This window comes from Rhyacophila brunnea, unplaced genomic scaffold (assembly GCF_057557595.1).
Source record: "Rhyacophila brunnea isolate RB1 unplaced genomic scaffold, BYU_Rbru_1.0 scaffold_3, whole genome shotgun sequence".
Taxonomy (NCBI): Eukaryota; Metazoa; Arthropoda; class Insecta; order Trichoptera; family Rhyacophilidae; genus Rhyacophila; species Rhyacophila brunnea.
Genome location: NW_028232965.1, coordinates 19,729,018 through 19,754,274, shown reverse-complemented (window position 1 = coordinate 19,754,274; position 25,257 = coordinate 19,729,018). Strand labels below are relative to the sequence as shown.

The 25,257-nt window shown below is 31.9% G+C and overlaps 1 protein-coding gene across 1 annotated transcript in view; it reads right to left on the bottom strand.

Annotated features, from left to right (window-relative positions):
- The window catches only part of E23 (ABC transporter G family member E23), a 117,985-nt gene extending 93,427 nt beyond the window's left edge, over window positions 1-24,558 (bottom strand). The window contains exon 1 of the mRNA XM_085952581.1: window positions 24,317-24,558. Coding sequence (XP_085808707.1) covers window positions 24,317-24,441 — 125 coding nt within the window. The 5' untranslated portion in view covers window positions 24,442-24,558. The remainder of the gene's footprint in view (window positions 1-24,316) is intronic.
- Window positions 24,559-25,257: the final 699 nt, after the last annotated feature.

Below are 25,257 nucleotides of genomic sequence, written 5' to 3'. Positions count from 1 at the left end.
GCTGTTTGCTTTTTTCAATGCGACGTGATTTTACATCTAAATAATAAACGTTCAACGTATTTTTATCTCGCTGTAAAATAAATCTCATATATTTTTATATTTACTGTTCATTTATATTGCATGTACCTATTTAACCCTCAATTTTGTGTATATCACCTAAATTAAAATAGTGCATCATTACAGAAACCTCCCGATTAATGCGTCTCATTTTTTTAAATATCGTTCTAATGGACGTACATGTCAAATTATGAATATTACAAATCCTCGATGATTATTTGGTGTTATTTAGACACAATATCACAGAGAGAAAAATTGAAACCCTACCTTCATTTGTGCTTATAAGGAAATTGTTTCAACAGCTCATCGATGATATATAATGCAGGATTACTTAATTAATTTAATCTTTTATCATAAATCAACAGTCTTTTGAATAAAAAAAATATAACTATTTTGTTACCACACTTTGTCCACTGCAGAGAACTGTAAGTTTTTAAATAAAATTTCATTCGCTCAAAGAATAAGGCCATGCACTTCAAGGAAACACCATGCAATTAAGGGTTAATTAAAACAAGTTTTTTTTTAAATCTTTTTAATTTAGCGCTAATAATGTACGGGCCGGTAATGTCCGGTTATGAAACCGTTGGTTACAGGTACGAATCTCGCGTATTGGAGATTCACATGTTGTTGTTTTTTTGTGATTAATAGATATCTATCTTAAAAAAATAACTATTCATAAATCTATGTGGGAGGGGGTCAACATCCAAATCAAATTGTAGAGGCAAAATATATTATTGCTACATATCCATAACTGGTAGGTACATACTTGTAAATTTACTGTTTAGTTTGTATACAACTGCTTTAGGGGAGACCAGACCGATTAATTAGTGTTGGATGACATATGTTATGGCTCTAGGACAAAAAGTTTGTGCTACTTGCGATAAAAGAAATTTACTAAAATTTAAATGATTTGTTTGGTAAGTGCATACACGGGACTAGAGTGTGGCTAGAGGTCAAATTATATGCAAGACTCGAGAACTTTCTCGGTTCTATTTTCCGACACAGAAACCCGACCGAGATGCCGGACCTGTCATCGCGGTTACTTATTCTCACTGTGTCGAATATTATGCGCTACATTCACGTAAACACTCAGAATAGAGAATGCATATTATTTATGTAACTATGTTGCACTTTATCCTACAACCAACATATTTTGTCATGGCTTCAATTTCATAGTTCTGTATGTAAACTCTGTTAGTGGGGGTCGGAAACATATATTGTCAGTTCCTCATTCTGAATTGTTGTAAATACATAGGTACGTTTTTGATAATTGTCGACGAAACTGTCACTGATCGTCGACAGAGTCGTGCTCAAATAAAGTAATTATTATGTTTCACCAAGTCTCCAAGATACGGTCCAAAATGATATTTCATGATCGGGCCGATCGGGCAGATCGGGCAGACGGTGTAATATGAACTTTACTCATTTAATTATCTACAAGCTATTACATTACATCACCATATTCCATCATAAGAAAATCGCGTTATGGGCCATACTCTGATTTCAAGCACGGTGGTTTAGAAAGGATGTTAATAAGGATAAAATTTTCTCTGCAATTCAATTAATTTAGAAAAGTTATGGTAGGTATATAAGAGGTAGACATAAATTTGTTATTGTTTTACACCGATAACGTTCTTCAATAAAAAATCAATACTGTCGAATTGGCCGTAAATGCGTAGATTAGATAGTACCTATGAGTATTTATTTAAAACAAACAAATTTTCCAAAAAATATTATGCAGCTGTGTGTTTTCTTCGAGTTGATTCGTAAAAAAAATCATAAAAGTCATTACTACGCGATGCACTACGTGCCACTAATTAAATAGGTCACAGATGCTTGTTGAAATATTTACAAACTAAACGATTATGCACTCCTACAAATAAAAGCATTTTTGTTGAAATGTAAACAAGTATAAAACGCATTTTAACTGCTGATGTGAGTAGCGAACTAAGTTAAAAATAATTACAAGATAAAAAGAACTTTTTACATACAACGTTTTTAAATTTTCTGTTGAATCATATAATCTTGACTTGACTAGCTTAAACGATTAAAAAAATTTGTACTTGATTGAAATAATACTGAAATGTCATTTTGACATCCCATATTGATTCCCATAGTAAAGCACGTATAATATATTAATAATTTAGTTGCTAGGACCCTAGACGCCTAGCATCCAATAATGGTGTCGAAATAACTTTTCATATAAAACAGAATTAACTGAAAAAGAATTCAATTCTACTTAAAGATGGCTAAAAGTATTTAAAAAATGCGTTGGCATCGTGTTCTGTTATATTCTAAACGTTTCAAATGTCTAGCTAGTCGGGAAGTTAGTTAAACATCGATTGCAAGATTTGTACCGGACAAAGAACCACCGGACAAATAAGAATACGAGCTAAGAAAAACGTTGTAAAAATACTTGATAATTAAAAAAAAAAAATTGAAAGTAATCACGCAATTTATTTTTGATATTGTCCTAAAAATGATTTATTTTAAAGTTTTAATTATTATTTACCAGTTCGAGATAATGTTTTTTTTTTAAATCTTACAATTTTTTTCTCGATCAGTTATTTTGTGAAAAAACGTTACAAATGACGGATAGAAATAAATACTAATACGTACTACAATATGAATATCGCAACCTTTCCTCCTCCGGAAATAAATAATAATGTGTACTACAATATGAATATCGTAACCTTTCCTCCTCCGGTTAACATCCACTACAACTATGAGACAGCCACCAGTGGGTCTATTATATACACAAGGCGGCTATCGGCGACTATAGACGGTAGTTTACCATATTTATGTATTGAGGTATTATAATAGTTACAATAAGTTAGCCGTCTAAACTGTCAAATCTGTATATCTCTAAAAGTTAACACAGTCAAGAGAGGGGCTGTTAAAACATAGCACTTTTTGACAATTTAGATTTAGACATATGAATACGTGTATTAAATAAGGCTCTAAGTACCAAAAAGTAGTATTGCCTGTAGTTACAATATACTGAGTCATTGCAGTAAAATTTCATGAAGCAGACCTTTTGAAAATTTTAGTTTTACAGTGTGAAGCAATCACGGCAGCTTCTATAATTTTAGGTATTAAGAACTCGCAAGCGTCAACACACCATCGTCAGCTATTTTATATTGAATTCCGTTGACCACTACAGTGCTACTTACACCATTATAAATAAAACACGCCAACGGACTTACAACGTCGACAGGTTTAATTATTTTGCTGTATTTTTTTGGCTTGCTTGAGGCACTTAGACTATAGTTGAAGTTATTGGCGTTGGTATGTAGAACATTTTTCTATAAAAATGTCAGTTTTTATTATTTTGGTACTTAGCGCCTTAATTAATACACGTATTCATATAACTTATTGTAACAATCAACAGCCTCAATATATAAATATGATAAACTACCATCGATAGCCGCCTTCTGTATGGAATAGACCCACAGGCGGTGTTTTAAACTTAATGGGATGGTAAAAAATGTTTGTTTGAATCTACATGTCAGTCACACTAGCACTAGAAAATATACATTATTACGGAGCAATTTTCTCGGGCGAAAACGAACAGAGAAGAACAACAATGTCCTAGTTATACTATATATGTGGTGTAAAACTCTCGCACGTGTTAGATGTGTAAAAAATCTAAATTTCTCAATATAGTGCATACAGTTTGTATATCTTGCTGATACCTATATTAATTATTAATATGTGGGTAACAAAAAATATTATACTTACAATAAAACCTTAGTAATATAACACAAAACACACTAATGTCAATAAATTATATAGATAATATCTACGTTTCTTAATTTACAACAATTTAATTAAAATATGTAAAAAATACAACTACAAGAGATATATCTGAAAAGACTATATTGTATGAGTATAAAAAAACCGGGATAGAACAAAAATATTTCTCCAATGAGTGTTGTATTGTGCAACCTTGCACAGGCGTACCTGTAACTGAAATGAAATTATTCCGTTGATTCGCGAAGGTTTTACCAAGAACGCCGTGTTTTCGTAGCGTCGATCTGCTTAAAAGGCCAAAACCTCTCGTGGTCAGTTTTTTTTCAGACTGCCGCCCATCGCATGGCAACTGAATGATACAATCGAAATAAAACTTTTTTGCCCGAGATAAACAACTCAAATATGTCAACAAAAAAAGTGATCTTCTTGATAGGTACACAGCGGTAGATATACATTTATTATGGCAAAGAAAATCCTTGGAACGAACGATCGGTAGGTACTTGCGAGTACCACCATTTAATTTTAATAACTAGCTGTAGAGCTTTTTTCAGGTCAATCGTAACACTAGCAACTTCTACTAAGTTATTGTACATACATCTCTTGTAATTAATACAATTACTCAACCAAGACAGCTCGGTTATAAATACGTTATTCTGTTATTGCATAGGTACGAGTGATGTTTTAGGTTCAAGTCACATTCAATACAAACATTTTTCGAATGTGTATATTTCTTAGGTGTTTCAAATGAAGTAATTAATAAATTAATTATAAATACATAGTTATTTTCAACTGGAAATATTCCTGACCTTTTATTGTAGATGTTTTACAATTATTTTGCTGTCGAAATACTGTAAAATTATTATCAGTTTATCAGGAATCATTTTTATTATTCCATGTATCAACGAGCGATAGTTTTCAATTTTATAAGTACCATCAATAGTCTGCATGAATCCTTCACTATTGGATGAAGTCCTTCTCAAGTGCTCTTTCTTCTCGGTTTTTAATTAGGTACATATTTCATAAATATAACGGACTTTTGGGACGTTTCGATACAAATAGATGACTTAAGTTTGTACAGAGGTTATCTGGTTTCATTTAAATTAATAAAAAATGTACATATTCCTCAATACCTTATAAACTATATTATGTATTTGCCTCGATTTATCTGTAACGCTTGAGAGAAAGCATAGGTACGTACATGCGTAGGAGATAGAGAGAAGATTTTATTAATTAATTCTAAATTTGAAAAATATCTGTCTTGAGAATAAAATAATCTTTTATTTTAATCGAATCGTGTTATGAATCGTCGAAAATTATTTATGTTGAAGAACTGAGCCACAACCATGAATGTCAACAGGTGGCGCTGTGATTTGGTATTTCGTTCTAGATTATACAATCATAAATCTTCAGGTGTTCGAATTTAGAACTGAGCTTATCACAGTATAAAAAATATTAAATGTCAAATGTGAGCATGTGGCGCCCTCACTCAGCGGACAACTTATACTGGTAGATCTATATAGCTTACACGCTTTTTTTTTTTTAAATATTTGTTAGGCCATTCTCGATTATCATTTCGTCAGTCAGATTAGTAGAAATTTTTATATCCAAATTGGTTATTCACCTTCATCCTGTAAACTTCCACTGCCTACTGAAAATACAGTCCGGTGGCTTTCCTGATATTATCCGTGGTTGCATATAAATTGTACGTAACACATTTCACTGAGGCACAGTTCGCCGTGAGTTTTCTATCGGAAAGAGATGATCGTATACTATACGGTCTCCAATTTTATTAGATTCAATATGCACATTAATTCAAATTTCATAGCCGATTTTGGCAAAATTCATGAGTCAAGAATAAAAACCTAACCTAACTAATAATCCAGTATATCAGCTATTTTCAAAAATTGTTTACCGCTGGCTTACTGTAAAATTTACGTTTACAGTGTAAACCGACAAGAACTGTGTTTTATTTAGACATGAATTTTATTTCAGTACTATACGACCCGAAGAAGTTTTTTTTTCGACCATATCCGATCCTAATAAGATCATATGGGCCTCCACAGAGTGAAAGTTTGTATTGACAGATTTTGTTTTTTTTTTTACGGGAAATGGATGTCAGCCACTTGCTCAACTTATTAGGTTCATACTCAGACTCATACACAAATTGAAAAACAATATGTGTAGGTACTTGTCAGACCCAGGATTCGAACCTGGGACCCACGACGCTATAGGCCGACGCTTAAGCCGCGCGGCCATCGTGGGTGTTTTAGAGGTTGGACGGTCTTTAATATAGGTACGTACGGTAATATATTTCCGATACAACATTTCACGGTGAAGGTGATACGGCAAACTGCATACGTACAAATTATCCACACGATTATCCGTCTACCAACTACCTATTAAGATGCCTTCCGATAGGTACGTCGATGTCCCCTTCGAGACCTCTATTAATTCAAAGGTCCTTCCTACTGGTACTGGTCCACTGACACTAGAATTGTGTATTAATATGTACATGTTTTTTTTAAAACATTAATCGTTCCATCACTTGTTGTACCACTTGTAAATACGTTTTGTGGTACGCCAGGTGTCATGATCCATGTCTCCGATCTGTATGTCAATACGGGAAGCACACAATGTTTTGAAGTATAGTTGTAGCTCGGCGTACATGACAGCAGCTTTCAGTTCAACAGCCCAACCATTCTGAATACAGCGGACAACCTCTCATATTGATACACGATTCAAAAAGAGAATCTCGATGCACGTTCTAATATGGAATAGTTTAACGGCTTGATAGTGTGTCGATGATTTTTAAAAAGGCAGAGATCTCTCCGAAAGTGTGCGTCGTTCCATTCGACCCGCGTCAAAGCGGTCGCGAGCGCCGTTATTCCTAAAGTTGCGCTTGTCAGGCATTCTTGGAACAAAATAATAATGAAACTCTCCGGTTAGACTGGTATTAAATTTTGTGATGAGGCAGTATGTTAAAAAATATCCGGCGCTTTGTGTCCGGGAGAGGTCGGCAGCCCACTGGCCCACTTCGGCCGGTTCGGCGCCCTCCCCCGCCCTCCCGCGCCGCGCCCAGGGCGACGTCAACGGCCTTAACTTATGATTCGATACACTCTCAGATTTTATTCAATAATAGGCTCCATTCTGATAGTTACAGTTAGTTTAGTTCCATGAGACGCTGTTTGTCAAAAGCGAGGCGAACCGAGTGCATTTTGAAATGTATCAGTTCAGTGGCATGCCCAGAAATTCACTATACAAGGGAGGGAAAGCCTAAAGAAAATTCATATTGTTTGAAACCGAAAAGTTGTTTTTTTACCATGTCAGATTTTAAGAAGATTATATGAATCTCCATAGAATAGAGGTTGTATTAAGAAAATTATACTTATTACGACAAATGAATGTTAACCACTTTCTCAACATATTATATTAATACTTTCAAACACACAATAGAAAACAACGTGTCAAATTTTTCGCCAGGTCCGCACTTCAAATCCGGGACCCACGACATCACAGGCATACATATTACCCGATCGGCCATAATGGACGCCAAGGGTTATTTAGAATCATGAATACAATAATAAATTACGTCATGTGAAAGCTGTAATCCAGATAATATTAGTTTCACTGTCACTGGTCTCACAAGATTCATCGGCATTTGAATAAGTATGTTGAAGACGTCTTCATATGTTTCATTCAATTAATATATTTTTTTATATGTACTTGGTTAATTGAGTTCTCAATTAATAAAACTGATGAATGGATTAAACCGCCAGATAATTCAAAATATTAGCAACTACAAAAAATCCTGAAAATCACACCAATATTCAGTAGGTAATCCATTCACTATGAAAACCTACGCAGACATCTCTATAATATCAAATTGGGTAATATATACATAAATTCGCATAAACTATTATACAAAAAAAAAATCTTGATAACAGTCAAATAATATTGTATAATAATATATAGTACATATATCATACGCTCTCAGCGATTTTTAAAGTGTGTATTGCGGCCTGTAAGGTGGCCGACCTCAACTGTAGACATTCAAACCATGATTATTGGTTATCTATATGCAATCGCATAGTTGTGACCAAACGAAAAATCTTCAAAATAAAAATAAAACTAGTGTATTTTTCTAGTGGACATTGTGTAGGTACACAGTATGTACTACATACATACTTCACTAATAATTATTAAAGTTTGGAAATTCATTTAATTTTTTCAACATTTTTTGTACGATTACTAATTTTATCGAAATATGCTCAATAGGTATTTTTCATCACCCATCTGAGTATTTTTTATTAATCATATAGACATACTAGTTTAAATAAATACGTATTACTTATTATTATTTAAATAAAGTGTATTTTCATTTCACGCTCAATTGACAATGTAACACGCCACTGTGTCCGTTATCAACCTGCTAGATGCTGGTGGTTGGTGTCATTGACATTTTTACTGATAGCGGCAAATTTTGCAGACTCATTTACAATACGCAACAAACTTCATACACTTATTGTGATATAAAACTACGATGAATCATAAAAACATTTTTCCTTATGAAATAAATTGAAGGCCAGATTTCCGTAAAATTTCTTAACATCCATCGTTTCACAACTCAAAGGGTTTCGTTGGCAAGTCAATCTCCGTACAATTAAATGTTGGTTCATAACAGAACATACTCGTTGTGAATAGGTATATAAATATATTACAATTATAATTAAGTAGATACCTATAATGTATAATACACATAGCGTACGCTCAATTCATGTAGGTACTTATCAGTTTATATCGAAAAATGTAATATAAACAAGTAGAATGGTAGAATGCTTGCTTAAATTTTCACGAAAACATTCGTTAGTATTTTATTTGATGATTAATGACTATTAATTGAGTATATATCAAAAGTCTTACAAATACATACGTAAAATTAAAATCAATATAATATTTTTCCAACATGCGACAAATAAATTTTGACATTATTTACGAAATTCGTTTAGAAAAAAAAATATTAACAAAGAACGAAAAGAATTTTGACATACAATAATTAAAGGGTTTATGATTATTAAAGTACTACAATCATATACAAATTATAGGTAGATATATAATATAAAAAAAAAAAAAACTGTTTTTTCGACTTGATCACCTATGCAATTGGATCTCTTTAATCCTAAGTTCCACAGTTATTGAAAGTATTGTAACCCAGGTTCCATATTTATAAGTTAAATACTCCGTTGGTACGTCCTATAGCAGGGTTTGCGAACCTTTTTACGTACGCGTGCCAAAATTTCAAGCGGTTTTTCAAGGTGAAAAAAAAAGTTTTTTTAGGTTTTCTAAAACAATACTTTTTAAGAATTCCATTAAAAATTACAATCCATCATATTTCTAGCCGAATGCATATCTTTTATTATTTGAATATTTTGTTCCTTGTTTTAAAATTCTCAAAAGAGATCGTGGAAGCATTTTGAACCACTCTTCTTTCATATTATTTTCTCCATCACTGAACGGTTTTCCATTTTTAGAACTTATTTTTGAGGTAAAATAACAAGCAGTTTTTGAATGACTGCCGATAATTAATTTCATAATTTTTGTTGATTGAATCTTTTTTATTTTGAATTGCCCAATCCTAAGTACAGAGCTATGCAATTGCATATTTACATTAAACTTAATGATTATTCTTGAAAATGATTTACCTGCTATTTTTTATACAACGCAGTTTGTCATTTTATGCATGAATTTCGTCGTTTCCGTTTGCGCATCGATTGGTAAACATAATATGAAAAACCGAAGAATATACGCATGGCTATGTCGTCATTATTTTTTTAATATTACCTAAATAGTAGCTACCTACTAATATATTTATTTGTAAAACTTTTTTTTATATAAAAAAACATTTTTTAAATAAGTACTTATAAATATAAAAATAGTAATTTCTTTTCTCTTCAAAATGAAACATTCGCGTCCCATGCAAAATCATCTCGCGTGCCATAGGTTCGCCATCTCTGTCCTATAAGATCAGTAGCTTTAAATAGAAATCAAGCTATATAATCATTTCGCTTAGAGTAATGTGTCATACGTTTTTTATAATGTTAATTTATATCGAATCGAACTTTCTATGCTATATTTTTAATACTTTCTATGAATGAACTGTTAGACAATCTGAAAATGCATTAAAATTAGAAAACTCAACGAAGACCAAACAAGTTCTTTTACTGAAAAAAAATTGAAAGCTTTAGTAAATAATGTTATGTTTATCCTATATCATATTATGTCAAGTGGTTTTCAATCTATTTCGTTTCATGGAACCAATAGAAATAGTGTATACATTTAAATAGCCAATTGAAAAATTTCTCCCCAGTCCCCATAGTTATTTTGTTAGCTTTTCCCATTATAATCCCTGTCCCTATTATGATCAGGTATTTCCCCCGTCTCAATAAATACGTAGTATTTTCTGTTTAAGTACTATACCGTTTTGCAAAAAATCAACAAAAATGAAGTAAGGATTTCGAAATAAAGGACAATAATGTGCATCTCATAGGCAGAGCACAGCAGAGGCGAATATAAAAGATTCTTTAAAAAGACAGCACCATAAGAAGAAGTGAGTTGTTGAAACAAAGAAAAGACACAACTCTAAAAAAGGGCTTCCCTCTAAAATAAAGCTCAAATGGTTGCCGCAGCAATAAGGAAAGAACAGTATACATTATGTCGCCGCCTGATTGAAACGACTTTAGAAGTATACGATTTTAACACTTGTGTCGAGCATCAGTGTATTGAATGAAAATAATTGTCTGGAATTATTATTTTTTAAATAATCTACCCCTGCACCATACGGTTTCTCTGAGAATTGCTTGTGGCGATCCAGGGCGCTGCGCCACACACTTTGAATACCGCTGGCCTACCAGATTAATTAACTCAAGCTGTCAAAGTTTTCTTGATAATTCATGCGACGTGGAAACAATCACGTAGACATATCTATCGGTGCAAATGTGTGTCTATTAACGAGCTATAGACAAGCGGATCTCTTTAAACTTTCTCCTTCACAACCCTCATCGATTGAATAATACTAGTCAAATTGTGTTAATCCGAAACTTGGACCGAAGACTGCTACATTAATTTTATCAAGCTATTACAAAAACATCATTACATTACATCAATACATTATTAGTTACTAGATTCTAAAGATTATAATGATTAATGATACATTAAATTTGATAAAAATGTTTTATATAGGTAGGTAGGTATATATCAGTAAGTAAGTAAATATATACGTTTGATATCCCATCACAAGTATTGTTTTCATTGGATGACTAATTTCTTATAAAAATCTGGCGATTTGTGGCTATTTTTCGATATGCCAATACGAAACGAGAACATTGCGGTAAAATTCCATTTCGTTTAATATTCGTAAAATGCGTTGGTTAAAAAGAAATGTTTGTAATAATAATATATATATGAGTATGTTCTAACATCCGTAGATTATATTTTCTACAAGTAATTAGAACATACTTAATATAAAAATAGTTAAGCTGTTAATTATTAAAATCCATAGTTTATTCAATACTATAAGCTTGTTAATAATAGTGACAGATTTTATTTGTAACTCCCAACACTATTGTGGTTCAACAATTGCAAGGTATCCAACATCATCATAGATAAACTAATGATATAATACAATATACTAAGTAAAATGTTACTCTCGGATTTTTTTGTAATTACCTAATAATAAATTTAAAACGAATAGGTACGACTTTATTTTTCCTCTTCATTTCTTCATTGTATGACATATCAGGTCTCCCCGACGTTAAGGCTATATCTCAGCTAAGGCATGGTCTAAAAAGATCGTGATTAGGTGGATACGTGGATTGTGCAAATGACGCGAGCCGAACGAAATATAATTTGTCATAAAAATTCAACATGCGTCCTTTTTATGTTATGTTTATTATTATATTCATAACAATAATAGTATATTCATTGACATGTTTTCTTTTTCATGTACCTACATGCGGAACGTTTTTTAGTCATCTTTACACGATTTAAGAATATGTTTGTTCGACGCCATCACAAAACAAATTGACGTGCAAACATGTCGACTATCGCTCTCCGAATGGCAACGCGGCCGAAATTTCGTTCCAGATACAGTTGAAAATTATTTGCCGTTTCACTTATGTACGCTCTTAACTATTACTTCGGCGAAAACATTTATGTCCTGCGTTATGTATGATAGTTACTTACTCGATTCTTCTAATTTCAGCTCACCCGTGAATTTTTGGAGTCTACCAGATTCATTTCGTTATGCCATATACTTTATAGAATATGGTTATTTTTACCCATAAAATATGGCCGAGATAACCTACATTTTAACTCTACATATTTTATTTTTTCCCAGCTCTTTGCAAAAGTACTATCTTGGTGACGATACCTGCCCTGCCTAAGGTGCCTAATGCTCGCAACATTCTTAGATGAAAACACATTTTCAAATATTTCAACGTCTAGACGCCTTATAATATAACATCCCTATATAAAATCTATTATTAGATGTCATAAAGCATCAAATACCATAATATTTTTGTAATATATTTCACTTTTCTTCTTGGTCATTCCCTCATGGCTGATTGTGACTACCCCAAAATGTAGTATCTTCTGAGCAACCAAGACTCAATGGTCCCTCATGGTTAGCTACCTCCCTCAGGACAGAATGAAGGCTACCCAATAAGCTCTTTCGATTGGTTCCTTCAACGCATTGCGACAGTTTTTCTCTGCTTCGCTTTCCCTGGAGGCTACCCAAAAAGTGCCAGTTTCTATATGTCTAAAAAACTGCATAATGCGTCTCAGATATTATATTGTAGACTGAAGAGAGTCTTTCCTTTATCTGGAGTTTTTTTTATGATTGACTGGTTCATCTTGTGCTCTGTCCAATAAACATGAAGTATTCGGCGTCGACACCACATTTTAGGGGTGCCAGTAGAAGAAGAAACTATTACAAATACACGTACAATCGTTGTATTATAGAATCGATCTGAAAAAAAATTCTTAATACGGAATACATACAAGACTCCTTCCACCTAGAGTTCAAATGCTTTATTATAGATATTATTTGCACCGAAATACTAACAATTTATTGCAGCATTAAATTACAATAAATTAAATGTGAAGTATTAATCAATTTAATTGCTGTTATGACAGCCTACAGCCTTTCGTGTCTAAAGCTCGGCTATACTAAGGCTAGTTTGTATATTTTCTATCAAAGTTTTCTTTATTATATGGGTGTGTCTATTACCTATTTATTTTATACCGATACCTGTCAATATTAGAATAACGTTATAGTAAAGTATTGCCAACATAACACTATAGTCATTATAGCTATATCGCTTTAGAGAAAATTCCTTTGTTTAAAATTAACGTAGGTACATGTATAAGAAACAGTATAAATTAGAAACTAATGCTTAGTAGGTACATTGTCTCTTAGAGAAGTCTACCTGGCGCTATGTAGGTAAAGTTGTTACACAATTATTTGCACCTTAGATAATCGACATTATATGTACCTATACGCAATGCAGAAGTTAACTGGAGAAAACCAAAACCATACTAGCTCACTGTTGCAAATTATTTACATGATATAAGCACTATTATTTATGAATACTACATAATTATCTCAGAGTAAAAAGTAAATTAAAAAATGTACCTCTATTAATTGTTTTGATACAATGTTTCAATGCATTGAATGGGATGTGTTGTGAATTAAAACATATAAAGTGCTATGACAACGAAACAAAAGTATGAATGAAAAAAATGTACCCTACTCGTTTATTATTTTGTTCTTATTCTTTTTAATTTGTTTTGTTGTAAAAAAATTATCGCAGTTTCGCAAAATAGTCCAAAAAGTAAATTCAAAGTAATGACCAAATACAGCCTATGTATTTTTTCAAAAATATTATTTACTAACTTGATATTCCCAGTGAAATTTAAATAGTGATTATTCGTCTTTTATGGGAGTTGTAGACGGCGAAATTAACTACATTCTTAATACGAGTATTTTCACCAATCCATCAACATTTTATAAATTTTAATATTACCGGTATTTTAATATATGGTAATATAATGTGATTTTTAATGGACTAGGAATCCATATGGACATTGCGAAGGACCCGGGCAAGTAGCACGAGTAGCACGACCATGTGCTTGCGGTGTGGTCCGATGGCAAAGCTTGATATGGTGAAATAAGTGAGGTGGTTTATTAATAGATTGGTGATTTAGGAAATATTGATAAAAAATAATATTGATTCTGGATACATAATTTAGTCGTTTATATTAATTCAAATGCAGCAAGATTAAATTACAACGTAATATCGAATCAATAATAATTATACATAGGGGTGTCAAAAAAGTATTGATAATAATTTAAAGTCTAGATACTTTAATTACGAAACGACAACGATATCATTATTTTTCCTTTCGATATGACATCCCTAAGTATATATATATATATATATATATGTATAATGTTACCGACAACACGGTTAGATGTACGATTCGCAACTCTTAACAGTTGTTTGATAAAAAAAATATAATTGTATGCAAGATGTTCTTAATCAATGTCATGCTAAAAATAGTACTCAAACAAACCCACGACTACAATATCGGTCATTGGCCTTTCGCATCAGTTCATATTATTATGGTACAAACTTCAAATTGTAACACGAGCATAATATTGGATTGTTATTTTATTACTTATTAACTTATTATATTATGTTATTTCTATTTGGTAGTGTTTGTACATCATTTTATAATAATATTAATAAGGTGTATACAGCTGTGCTATAAATAGAAAATAGTTCTACTTACATCGGCAATATTGCCATATATGGCAATATTGTCGAGTGTTGTTATAAAAAATTCGATAGTGGCGAGTGTGGTGGATATGAGTCGCCACTTTTTACTTATCTTTATCATAAGATACATACTTATTGTATTGCCTAATTCCGCTTGAACATAAGTATGAATGTATAAAACCACCCCTGAATGTTGCCTCACACGTCTCAGAATAAAAATACATGTCATATGCTCAATCTGTACTTTTGTTATTCAATGGATATGACAATATTTCTAAGAAGATATGAAAATAAAGTACAGTAACACATGCAAACATTATAATGTTACCTTAAAATAGAGAACAGGGAATCAGCTGATTGAGTTAAGAATATTTGTTTTTTTTTTATGAAATATCAAGAATTGAAAAAAGGATTATTTTTACGACAATCATTCAATGGTCAATGCTCTATAGCAGGGGTTCTTAACCTTTTTGCGGTTTTAAGTAAAGTAAAGTTTTAAGTAAGTTAAGTTGCAAGATTTAAGTATTATGTGTTACAAAATTGCTGGAATCTATTTTCAAATTGCTCTAAAAGCGTTTTAAGATGAGTAATAAAATCGAGTAAAAAAGAGTCGAAAAAATATTTATCCAAAACTGTATTTTAGCTTTGAAAGCTTCAAAAACGCCAATCCATCAGCCAATGGATAATGGAAATAGTTATCTAATTTTCGAATGTTTGACCTTTTGAAATGAAAAAAATTTAATGTCTTCCAGACGATCAAAAAATCGACCAAGAGCTTCACCTTTACTTAACCATCTTATATCTGTATGCAGAGCTTTTTTGTAATGTAACGCGGTGGAACGGCGTTCCGGCACCCTTTTTCGTGGTATTTTTAATGTTTCAAAAGCAATTAGATGAAACATTGTTCGCGATTACATATTACAAGTTAATTTTCCTGAATATCGATCATATGAAAAAACATATCCTGAAAATCTATCGCGTTTGATATATGCATTAAATTCTATTACCATTTCTTCAAGTGAATGTGAACGCGCTATACGTATTACCCCAATAAGAGCTTCGTTGAATACCAAAACAGTTTCGGCACTTTTGGTCATCAAACTCGTCGGACCACATTTGACACTTTTCGATCATTCAAAATACATTGATTGGTGGTGACTCAGTGGAAGAAGACATTCGGCCATAGACTATAACTATAAGAAAAGGAATCGAGACGATTTGTCAGACGAAAATTGGACTCAACTTTGGAAATCACCATGGCCCCCACAAAGGGGGGGCTGACAGGGCCTGTGGGTTAGCCTGGGGGATCGACCAGATAATTTAAATAACGCTCATCACAAATTTGCTCTAATCGTAAAAAAAATCGCCTACGGCGTTAATTTCCTTCGGACATATAAACATTTTAAAAGCGACTTTTTTACCTAATATTAAAACAAATTTGGAATGTGTGTTTATCTTAAATATTTTATCGATCCGCCTCGCCGGGCCCCTAGGCTAGAGCCCTGTCAGCCCCTCTCCTTATGGGGGCCATGTTGTAAATGTACAAAACGTACCTACTTCGTTTGCGTGATATACAGAAATTAAAAGTAGACCGATATACATTGAAGTTAATGACCTCACCAAACCACACCCAATCTTAATCTGGCGTATCAAGGGACCCTACGTTTTGATATGAAGCATCGGTATTTTTTTATAATTGAGATGTCTTAGGGGCAGTTATCCAAGAATGAAATCGCCACGCACGTGTACTTTGACTGAATTTACATGACTTTGTGTTATGTGTTCATGCGAGAGAGGAGCACGTACAGACAACTTATAGTCAGTTTTTTTCAAATCAATGAGATATACAATGGTTGGATCAACGCGCGCACCCCTCTACCTGCACCTCACTTTACCACTCCGCCGTTGCTATCTGACCATTTTAGCAACTCTTATTGAATTGTTGCAAGTGTGTTATTTTCGAGAAATTGTATTTCAACTTAACTCCTGAACCAACACCGGTATCAACAATATAATCTATGCGGTGTGAATGTTTCATTAATATTGATCCAATGTTTTTAAAAAGACAGCTTCGATGCGCTGGAGCCACCAAATAAAGAAGAAGCTTTCAATCTGTGAGAAGCAGGTGGACGTGAGGAATGGAGAGTCACTCAGAAGACGGTATTTCAAGATGGGCACGATTTTCAACCGTGTGGAAATGACAGATATGAGAAAATAGACAGACAAACTATATAATATATATTGTATATTATATTGTATGTAGGTTAAACGCTGATCAAAAGGCAAACATTTAAATATCAAGGCAGACACATCAATAATTTTATTATTAGTGAAGATAATAAATAATTAGTAGAGATAATGAATTAGTAATAAATATTGTATAGTCTTTAATAAGAACTATGAATTATTATAAAACATATAAAATACAATATGATTGAAAACTATATGTACTCTCTGATGAATTAGTACCTACTAACTGTAAACAATGTAGTACAACAATACACTAGGAAAGACTTCAAAATAATTTTCCATCTTCTCAGCGTTAGATGAAAAGTATTTTTATAAGCTAACGTGATATCCGAATACATTTTTGGACAATAAAAATGCACCGTTAATATTTACATTCTGAATGTTGAATTGAATTGAGGTCAAAATAAATAATGGATGTCCCAGATTTTAAGTTAGGCAGATAGGTATTTAATATTATAAGTAGGCAGGTATGTATCTAATAAAATAATTTATTGGTATGACTTCACTTCTACAGATCTGCGGGTACAATAACTTACAACTTTAGTAGGTACATGTTTCAATACATACATTACAATTATTATTATAAGAATGTGTCAACACCCATACATCTTCATGTGAAGGTTTATTTCACAGGAGACAGATATGTACTATAAATATAAAATAGGTAATGAAAAATTATTTTCGGAATTTCTTTATACCTACATAATAATATGTACATAGAGCTCGATGCAGAATCAGACATAAGACATACGATTGCGTCGCCTACTGTATCCAATATCCATACGACTAGGGATTCCAATCCCGGGATCCCGAGCTATTTTCGATACCTATGAATCCCGGGATTGATAAACATAATCCCGGGATTTCGGGATTGATTTTTTTATCAATTTTTATGGAAAATAAAATAAAAGCGAAAATATAACAGAAAAAATACTTTTAATAAAAAATAACTACATTAGAAATAAACTGAGTTTGAATGAAGTTTGATTTATACCCATGTGTAGGTAGCCGATTCATTTTATTTTTTCACATAGATTATTAAAAATGAGAAAAGTTTCAAAAAAACAATGCTTCGCACTTTTAACAAAGTAATTCCACCATGATATCATACGTTTTACGGCAGTTTCATATTTGGCTGACTAATTAGATTTATGAAGCGGAAAGGCCATAAGTACGCCATGATTATTTGTTTTACTATTTTAAATCTCGCTAATCCATTCATTATGTCTTTACTATCAGAAACAGCAATCTCATATTAAATTCACATTATTATTTTTATATTACAATATTATTTACTCCATTAAGCTTGTGTATTTCCAAGATTGAACGTATACAATATAAATGTCTTAAATAGAATAAATTATACTAGATTTATTTTTGACCGATTTTATCAATGTTATTTGTAAATATAAAAAAATTATATTAACAATGGAAAAAAAATGCCAATCCCGGGACCAGTCCCGGGATCCCGGGATTGTCAAATTGTAATCCCGAAATCCCGGGATCAGAATTTTGGCTCGGGATTGGATTCCCTACATACGACATACACAATGTACCTACATCTTATAACAGGTAGAAAACCTACAGGAAAATAAGCTGTGGCTCAGAACGAAACTATTTAAAATACGGTTAAGACGTCATGTCGATCTAAATTAGCAACTCTGGATGATGGTTATTGCCAAGTGTGACTTAGTTAATCAAGATGATTCTGCATCGCGCTCTTAGGATGCTGGCAAAACTTAGAATGGCAACGGACGTGTGGGATTGTCATTAATTTTATATGTGGTATTTTGAGTAATGTAGGTACTTATTTTAGTAAACAATAACGATTAATTTTATTAAAATACGTTAAATATTTAATAATATTAGTTGTATCTTTTTGACTATAGAAATATTTGTTTTTAATAAATTACCCCCTTCATCACATACATTTTTAATTATCTCGAAACTAGTGAAAACTGAATTTGTTCATCTCACAATTTTTCTTTTGATTTTCTATGAATATATCTGGTAAATACATGAAAATAGTAGACAACAATTTAATACCAAGTACACAAGTAGTACAAATATGCAGGCATATCGGCAGAACACAAAAAAACGTAAGTCTGCAAATGAGAACGTTTTAAAATTTTAAAGATATCAAATATTATATCCCTGCAACGAGGGCAATGAACTTATATCCTTATAGCAACCAGCGGCGCTCAAACATTGTTATCCATTGAACCACGTCGAAAATTGTAAGTAAATTCATATCTCATATCAATACCGGGGAAATTAATTGTTATGGTAGTGATTTGTAGTTTAATATTATAGGTACATATTTCAAAATCCGTTATGAATTTTCTGAATAAGTATGAGCATACATGCCATCATAGTTTTAATAAAATAGGTACCTACCTATCTAATTATGTTTAATACTGCAAGTTTTTAATGATTTAATTCTTATTATTTGCCAAAATTTTATTATGCAAATTCATTCATAAAACAAAAATAAGTTTTTATAAAAATTTGCTAAACGTAACATTGTGTATAATATTATAACGTCAAATAAAATAGGTACTTCGCATGACGTAATCAATCACATAAACAATGGCGGGTCAACTCAGTGACTGATTTAGTAGTTAAACCAAATAACTTTTATATTTTGTATCGACTTAGCAAAGTTTTATTTAATTTAAATTCATTGGATAAACAGATGACGTACCTACGGAGGTGCGTATAGGTATGTGCTGTGTATTATGTGACAGATTTGGGGGCTTGCTTGCTTAGGCGGTGCAAAACTCACCAATAAGTATTAAAAACACAAAAGTTGATAATATAGTTAGGCTACAAGGATTTTTTATGTTTAAAAACCTCAGATTATGAAAGTTTGCGGCTGTTTAAAATGTTAGAAGTTCATCACGAACCGAGCGACTGCGCTTTAAATAAATGTACGTGTAACACTTCCTTAATTTATTGTTTTTGTAATTATTGAATAAATTATCAACTATTTGTAACGATATCTTTAACTTTCGTTATGAAGGTCTCTCTTTTTCTTAGATGAATAAAGTTTACAATGTACTTGTGTGAAACACGAACTATATAAAATTAAATCTTCAACTAGGTACCAAGAGACTTCATTGAAAATATTTTTAAATGCTTATAGTACAATAATTAAAAAACGAAAATCGTCACCATGGTTACCATTCCTAGCATTCATTCAAATAAAAATAAAATAAATCAACATAAAAAATATATATGTAGGTAAGTACTTATTTGCTTAACACTATATAGGATCTAACATAATAAGTTGATCTGCCAACAAAAAAAAATCACAGTGTGAGTGAGAGCGTTGGCTCTTTGCCAAATTTCATTTAAGAGTCAGATATATTGGTCCAGTGACGTGTCTACAAAATAAACATCAATCAATATTATAACATAGATAAATGATTACGCTTTTTCAATAAAATATAGATTAATCTTACACTACGTATATAACGTAGTAAGTTAGTTAAGCTGGCGCTGCAGACTATCCAGCTCCATGGTCGACTGCACAATCGTCCTCCAGGAATCTATATCGCAAGCTCTCTCTCTCGCCAGTCGGTTACACTCAGCCCCTCTGCGACCCTCTAAACGTTATCCGCCCATCTCTTCCGAAGGCACCCTAGGGCCCGAGTGCCTAGGGCCTCATTCAAAAACTTTATGTAGAGCTCCTAGCTAGATCCATCGCATCTAATAACGTGATCGGCTTATCAGAGTATTCAATCCCTCAAGACTGACTATATTGGGCGTAGACTGTTTAATTTGAGTTAGTTTTAATTCAAATCATCAGAAACTGACGTAAAAATAATTAAGTATAAATTATTATATAAATATTAAGTAGTCGTAATGTAATAAAATTAGCACAAATAAGCTCAAATAATAATCATGTATTCGTTACTCCACCAAAATAATATAAAAGTAAAGCTCTGAAATGTAAAATAACTTATAATCTAGATTAATGAAATAATTAATATCCATAAATAGTGTGTAGAGAAAAGAGAGACTAGTCTTTAAATTGAAAAAATAGTTTAATGTGTCACATTAACCGCAATGGATAATAATATGGTATATACATATAAATGATACAAGGGAAGAGTCGAATCAAAGTCTGTGAATTTTGAATAATTAAATTTTGCAAAGAAACATAAGAGTTCATACAGAAAGTCCAAAACTGAACCTTCTTTTGGTTCTACGGAAAATTAGCAATGATTACTTAACTTATTTCCCATTTTCTTTGGCACACAGAATTATTGTTTAATAAAGACGTCTACAAATGCCGAGTTTATCTTTTGTGAAAGTTAGTATAACAATCGTTATTTTTTAAAACTGATATTTTTTCAACCTCTTTTCAAAGTTATTAATGTGCCAACCTTAACTCACTGTAGAATTTAATTTTTGTGTTTTTCATTTTTAAATTTTATAATAGTGATGGATAATATTATAAATATGTACAATAATATGCGATGAAGTTCAAACGGACCGAGGACAATAACGCGATGCTAATTATGATTCTACTATGTTGCGAGACACATATCGTAATGATTTCTCTTTTTATAATGTCTCAATTTCAAGCGTTTTCCCCACTAGTGTAAATTATCTAGCACCGCAATGCTCCTGCCTATGTGTCTACTAAAGACAATAGCTTCCCACGATCATAAAAAACCTTGCCAGTAGTCTCATGCGTCTTGCGAAACACTGTATTTAAAAACATTCATGATCAATGACCCTAGGCAAAAAAAATTATACTTATATTTTTTTAATGGTTAGGAATTCTTCATCGGTGTGATATTTTTATTACTTATATAAATAATAATTATGCTTTATTAATTTTAATTCTTATTGATTTAATGTTGTATCTACCGACTATTCTAGATGAATTGTTTTTTTGCTACCCAAGTTTTACCTTTCGGTATCTTCAGGCACTTTGAGTACTCACTATTGGTGACAACGAATATAGTAATTAATTCTCGTCTAAATTGAAACAATAAAATACCGTGAAAAGCTTATTACTAAGTATTGGAACAAGTATAAAAACGAATATCAGATATATTTAAAGTGTATCTGTAGTAGATACCTACATTAGTGATACTCGCTATTAATACATTCAGTACCTACTTACTTCACAATAATTTTCGATCCCAAAAGGATCATAATAGGATCCTCTACAAAATGGAGGTTGTAAACAGCGATGGAGCAAAGTAAAATGTTGGGAGTTTAATAAAAATAGCTATTTAGAAATGATATTACATATATACCTAACCATTAAATAAATAAACAATATTAAGGAGTAAACTGAATTGCATTAACTGTAGCACAAAATAGGTATCAAGCTTTAAGAAGGTTTATTATTATAGTTAAACAGGCGTACGTAGGTAAAGGTAGCACTACCAGAGTTGAGGCGACCAGAATACTCACACAGGCGCATTGTTTACAGTGTTTCAAATTTTTAAATCGACTTTTAAAATGGTTTTGATTTAGGAAAAAAAATCGAACCAATCAAAAAAGGAACAGCCTGCAAATGACTACTGTAGGAATCTTTCGTATCTGTGATCGCCTCAACTTTCGGTAACAAACCTATACGTACTGGTTAATTTTTAATTAGATTTTAAATTCAAATTCCATCAAATACTCTCGCTCGGTAGTATTAATTTATTTCATTGAAAAAATGACGTAGCATGAGAAAAAAGTGCACCCCGTATTTAATAAACTTATAGACTGAACAATTCTATTTTCGCAATTCTAAAGATGGTTTCTTGGAAAACTGTTAAAAACAAGTTTTCAAAATGACTATCGAATGTGTCAGCCCCTTAATATAACACACTATTAAAACTGAATAGGATAAAAAGTATGCATGTTCTGTAAAATAGTTTACCTTCGAAGAAGACCTATTAAATTCAGTAAAGTGAATTAGTGAGATAAATCAATACATTTAATATAGTGTATTCAGACAGTTACTGCAGTTTAATAATATTACACTTGGTAAGTAAGCAAGTTTTCTTTATTTAAATACAAGTCTAAATGCAGATTGTCGGTTTAAAATAAGTCACATTTTGATAAATAAAAAATATTGTAGGAATAGTCAACAAACTTTATTAATTTTCAGTTGTTTGGATAAGTAAACATACAATAATATTATCGTAGAACGTAAATGTCATAGAAATAAAATGTTAAAGATAAACTTTACTGACGTAACGTTTACGATTTATTTTTAAATATTAAAATACTCCTTAAGTAATAACAGCAGACATTACTAAAAATTAATCATTATAAAACACGTTAAATTTAATAAGTAGTGTACATTATTTTTTTATATAATAATATACCAACTGATGAATGTGTAATAATTAATATAACTTACTAAAATTCTTGTTTAATTGGGCATTTATGGTTGATTACGCTAATTGACTATTACTAATTTACGCCTATTACGTCCACTTACTTATTGCTTATTTTAAACTAAAAATTATAAACCGAGTTTTAAATCGTTTGAACTCTCTACTTTGTAATAAGTATTTAAATGAATAATTGGTTTTTAGTTTCATCGTCGAATAAATTTAATATGTGAATATATCTATGTTGGGAAATATATAAAATAATACGTATTTATTTATACTCGAATTACTTAACGATATCATGGCAAATTATCAATCCATTGTGTAGTATTATGTAGATACTCGAGACAGGCATTTTGCTTGAAAGCGTAGACACTGCTACGCGGGAGTATTTCGTAACTTCTAAGCCATTTAAAACAAGTCTATTTAAAGTTAAAGTAAACAAGTCTACAGTTTATTAAAATAATTATAACTATGCCAAAAATTTAATATACAAACTACCTACTATATAAGAACTTAAAAAAACTTATATGCTCATGAAAAACGAATATAGAATGGAAAATCGTTCAAAATTAAAACACTCCCAAATCCTTTAAAATTTTTTAGCCACCACACAATTGAATAACATCACGACGTTTGTAGTTCAAATCAAATTACGGTATCACTTGGCAACATGCCATGGAGCTTCGTGATTGATGTGAATTATATATATATATATATAAATGCATACGGGTATTGAGATGCACTTTTGTTAATAATATTAATAAAATCACATACATATTATGTGATGCGCATTATATCACCAGTAACACACTCTGTTAAATTCAACAGGTGGATATGATTATTATCCTTAATCCAGCCTAAGTAAACTTTCTATATTTTAGAATTTTAGATCATACAGACCAGCTGATACACATTAAATATTATTAATGATAATACGTACCTATTTTTATTTAATTAGATAGGTAATTAATAAATTAACAAGTCACTCGTATATATATATAATCAACTGTAAATACGGCAAATACTCTGACGTGGTGTAAGTTAGAAGATTGGATGATAGTTTACCTTGGCATTAGGTCAGGAGGTCTGATCTCTGAAAGTGGAGGCATGGTGTCCTTGCGCCGATCGTCACGAGGTAGCCTCAGGTAATCCTGCTCGCCCACCAAGAACAGATCCTTCGAGATTATCATGGCCTGATGACAACGGTACACCCTCACTTCTTCATCAGTGTCTACTGAACAAGTAGCAGAAGAAGAGACCCTCTCACAATGATTTTAAATCACCCTTGGTGAAACGTCTTAGTTGGACTAAGCCAGCGGACTACAAATAATAAAACGACATGGGTATTTTTTTTATCACTTTTATACAATTGTCTTTTAAAAGGGTGAATGTTTTAACGCAACAGAAATTATCTTAATTATTCAGAATGTTCATCTTGATAACGAAATTATACGGTGTATTATTGTACAAGTTCGTTTGGCGATTAATAGGTACATGTATGTATATTGTGTAATATATTTTTTAACCGGTTACAAAATCGGATATTTTATTTTTTAATTTAAATACTTTAAACGTTTCAAGGATGTTAATATGTTGCAGTTCGCACACCGGTTGCACTTGTTTTCAGAGCGCGCGTAATTTTAAAATCGTTCGATGACCGTAAAACTTTAACACGGAAAAAATAAACAAACAAAAATAATATTATTTTTAATGCACAAAATCACACAATTGTTGGAATTTTTCGATGCAGGAAGGAGGTTTGTTATTTTTATTGGCGTTGTATGGAAAATTGTTCAAAGTTTACGGAGAGTTGACGAGTTGATACTCGGCCTGGATGCGTGTGATGCTAAAACTGAATAACGCAGCAGACCGAGCCACGATCTCTGTTCGACTGACGACAAAATAATGTAAGCCGGCGACCGGCAGTGCTGATGCGTTGAAGTCCGCGGCAGGGATTTGCAATCAGTTGGCGGCGAACTCGGACTTATTTAACATTCAACAAAGAA